At 65.8% G+C, this 2,893-nt stretch overlaps 2 protein-coding genes across 2 annotated transcripts in view; one reads left to right on the top strand and one right to left on the bottom strand.

The window, feature by feature from the left end:
- Positions 1-37: 37 nt before the first annotated feature.
- On the top strand, positions 38-802 carry MNEG_13800 (CDF transporter, membrane protein; the record flags this gene model as incomplete). The annotated part of the gene is made up of 2 exons (XM_014037730.1): positions 38-154; positions 554-802. 2 exons carry the CDS (start codon positions 38-40, stop codon positions 800-802), a joined length of 366 nt encoding a protein of 121 aa, XP_013893184.1.
- Positions 803-1,761: 959 nt separating this feature from the next.
- Positions 1,762-2,893, bottom strand: part of MNEG_13799 (hypothetical protein) — a gene marked incomplete at both ends in the record, with an annotated part of 2,337 nt that continues 1,205 nt past the window's right edge. Inside the window, 2 exons of the mRNA XM_014037729.1 lie at positions 1,762-2,388; positions 2,658-2,776. Of these exons, the coding sequence (XP_013893183.1) occupies positions 1,762-2,388; positions 2,658-2,776 (746 nt within the window). The remainder of the gene's footprint in view (positions 2,389-2,657; positions 2,777-2,893) is intronic.

The following is a 2,893-nucleotide window of genomic DNA, read 5'->3' as shown; positions in this document are numbered from 1 at the left end:
CGCCCCCCCCCTCCCGCGTCCGCAGGTCACCGCGGCCATGAGCCGCGTGGAGGGCATCCTGGACGTCCACGACCTCCACATATGGAACATCTCGACAGGCATCCCAGTGCTCACCGCCCATGTGCACATCGGCGAGGACGCCGACCAGACGCAGGTGCGGCGCTCGGGCGCCTGCGCGTCGGGTCCCGGGCCGCCGCTCGACCCGCGCTCGCCTGCTGGTTGAGTATCGATGGTTTAGGGGAAGGTTCGATGTGTCTGGTGCTCGCTGAAGCGCAATGGGCTAGGATGTGGAGGGCTAGCACAAACAAAGGGTTTAGGGGGCCCAAGCGGCTGCAAAACTCAGTCTCGGTGATAGACTGGCGTGCCGGCTCGGGTTGCGCTTCAGAGCTGGCAGCCCATCCTTTGGACGGTTCCATAATTGCCTGGAAGGGTCTCGGGCACTCAAGTTCTTGGCCTCGCCCCGAAACGCCCAACTTTTGCAGTGTCGTCCGCCGGAGCCATACCCCTCAACCACCCGCTCCTGCCAACGCGCGATGACTCCAAACCCTCGCAGGTGCTGCAAGCGCTGGAGGTGTACGTGCGCCGCATCGGCATCAAGCACTCCACCATCCAGATCTGCAACCCCATGGCTGGGGAGGGCGGCAGCGGCAACGGCAGCAGCGGGGTTGGCGGCGGCGGCGGCGGCGGCCACCACAGCCACAGCCACAGCCATGACGAGGGCGACTGCGAGGCGGGCCAGCACTACCACGGCCACGAGCACGAGCATGAGCACGGCGGTGGTTGCTCAGGGCACCACCACTGAAGGCTGTTATGTATTTCAATCAGATATTTTTACTTTCATTTGCCTAACACAAATTTGTGATGGGTGTGGTGGGCACCGTCCAAACGTCAAAACCAACACTGGCACACATGTGAAGGCCCCTGCTGTTGATTTGCTATTTGTAACTTTGCTTTGCATTTGCGACTGCCTTGCCTCTTGCGTTCGTGCCCACGTGCACCTCTGATCCCTCACCGTTCCCGCCCCCATCGGGTTTGCGGGTGGAACGGGCCAGCGCCGGCAAGCGCCTGCACATGCCATCCCGTCGCTGCCCCCGCAACAGCAGATTGCCGCGAGCGTTGCAGGGTAACCGTATCTGTTGCACTGTGCCAAGATAATTGGGCTGGATCAAAACTGCTGCGATGACTTACAGCGGAAGGTGCGGCGTCTTGCATGCTTGCACGATCGGGTGGCAGCGCGGCCGGCCCACGCAACCGATGGGGCACGATGGATGTGAGAAAGGCACGAGGCGTCCGCCCAGACGGCGCGGCGAGGGCGCGAGGAGTGGAGTACAAGTGGCGGGGTGTCGAGTACAATACGGGAGCGACCGCGTGCACGCTGCCGTGGCGGCGGGCGCTGAGAGGGGGGCCGACGCGAACGCGAGCTGCCAGCACACGGCACCGGCGCATCCCCAGCCCACAAGCGGCTCTTGGGGCAGGCGCTGCGCCGCCTGCGCCCTGGCGAGGACCAAGGGGGGACTCAATCTGGCGTCACGTTGCGTTGGGGCGCGCGACACGGCAACAAACCAACTCAGCGGCACCTGCTGCAGAAAAGGGCAGCAGGCCCGATCCAGCAACCAACCGCCGCCAATGGCTGCAATGCGCATTTCGGCCTGAAGAGGCGGAGCAACGGCAACATCAAATGGCAGGATTCGCCTGGAAGCGATTGCACAAACCGCAGATCCAAGGGTCAAACAGGGTCAAACTCCACTGCCCGCAGCGCCCTCAGGAGCGCTCCGTGCACACTTGCTGCATCGCCGCCGGCCGCAGCCGCAGCCGCTCCTGCTGCTGCTGCAGCAACTGCATGGTGGCGATCAGGGCGGCGTAAAACCTGACCCAGCTGAACCGTACGAGCAGCGCTGACCACCACCCCGGCTGCTGCTGTTGATGATGCGGTGCCTGCTGCTGTTGCTGCTGCTGCTTCGGGCTGCGGGCGTTGTTGCTGCAGCCGCCGTCGCCGCCCTCGCCCGCCACCGCGCTGGCACGTCGCTGCGCACGCCCCCGCCCCTGATCATCGCCCACCGCCGCCCCGTGCGCGTGCGCGTGCACGCGCGCCGCGGCGCCGGCGTCCAGGGCGCCAGGCTCGAAGAATGCCCCCGGCACCGCCTGCTGCCGCTGCGGCTGCAGGCTGATGCTCCAGAGCCACGGCAGCACGCCGACCGGCGGGTCGCGCAGGATGACGTTGTCGACCGCATGCTCGTAGATCTTCCCCTCGCGGTCGAGCTTGTACTGCGATATCCCGTCAAACACGCCCTCCGCCTCCCATGGTACGCGCGGGATACCGTGCACCGTCCAGCGCATGCGGATGCAGCCGTCCTCGGTCTGCCAGATGCGCTTCACGTCCACGTACAGCTGGGGTGGAGGAGTACATGGTTTGGGTGCCGATCAGAGGGGAGGGGGGGGGGCGCAGGGGTCGCCCGGGGCAGGGGGAGAGGGCGCGTGGAGTGCCCTCTCCAGACCGACAGAAAAGAGGACAGGAATCCTTCACGTCGGCGGGGCGGGCCCCGACCTGCTCTTGTCCTGGCGCACGGGCGCTGCTACCCTGTCCTGACAAGCGAGCAGATTCATGCAATCCGGCACCCCCGCCGTGCGGCGGAAGCGGCCCAGGGGTGTTGACGCACCTTTGTGAAGAAGATGCGGCCGTGGAAGCGAAGGGACCAGAAGATGGTTTTGTAGTTGCCAATGCCCTGGAAGCTGTTGCGGGGGTCCCGGAACACAATGTCGTCGCGGTAGATGGAGACTGGGGAAGACAGAGGTTTGCGGGGTGGTTTGCGGGCGTTGGAGCAGGGGGTGGGCGGGGGTGGTGGCAGGGGTGGGGAAGGGGCAGGGCGTGGGGCGCGCCATTCGCAGGGCGAGG

Source organism: Monoraphidium neglectum (assembly GCF_000611645.1).
Source record: "Monoraphidium neglectum strain SAG 48.87 unplaced genomic scaffold scaffold04058, whole genome shotgun sequence".
NCBI classification, from domain to species: Eukaryota; Viridiplantae; Chlorophyta; class Chlorophyceae; order Sphaeropleales; family Selenastraceae; genus Monoraphidium; species Monoraphidium neglectum.
This window is presented reverse-complemented; position numbering and strand designations above follow the sequence as displayed.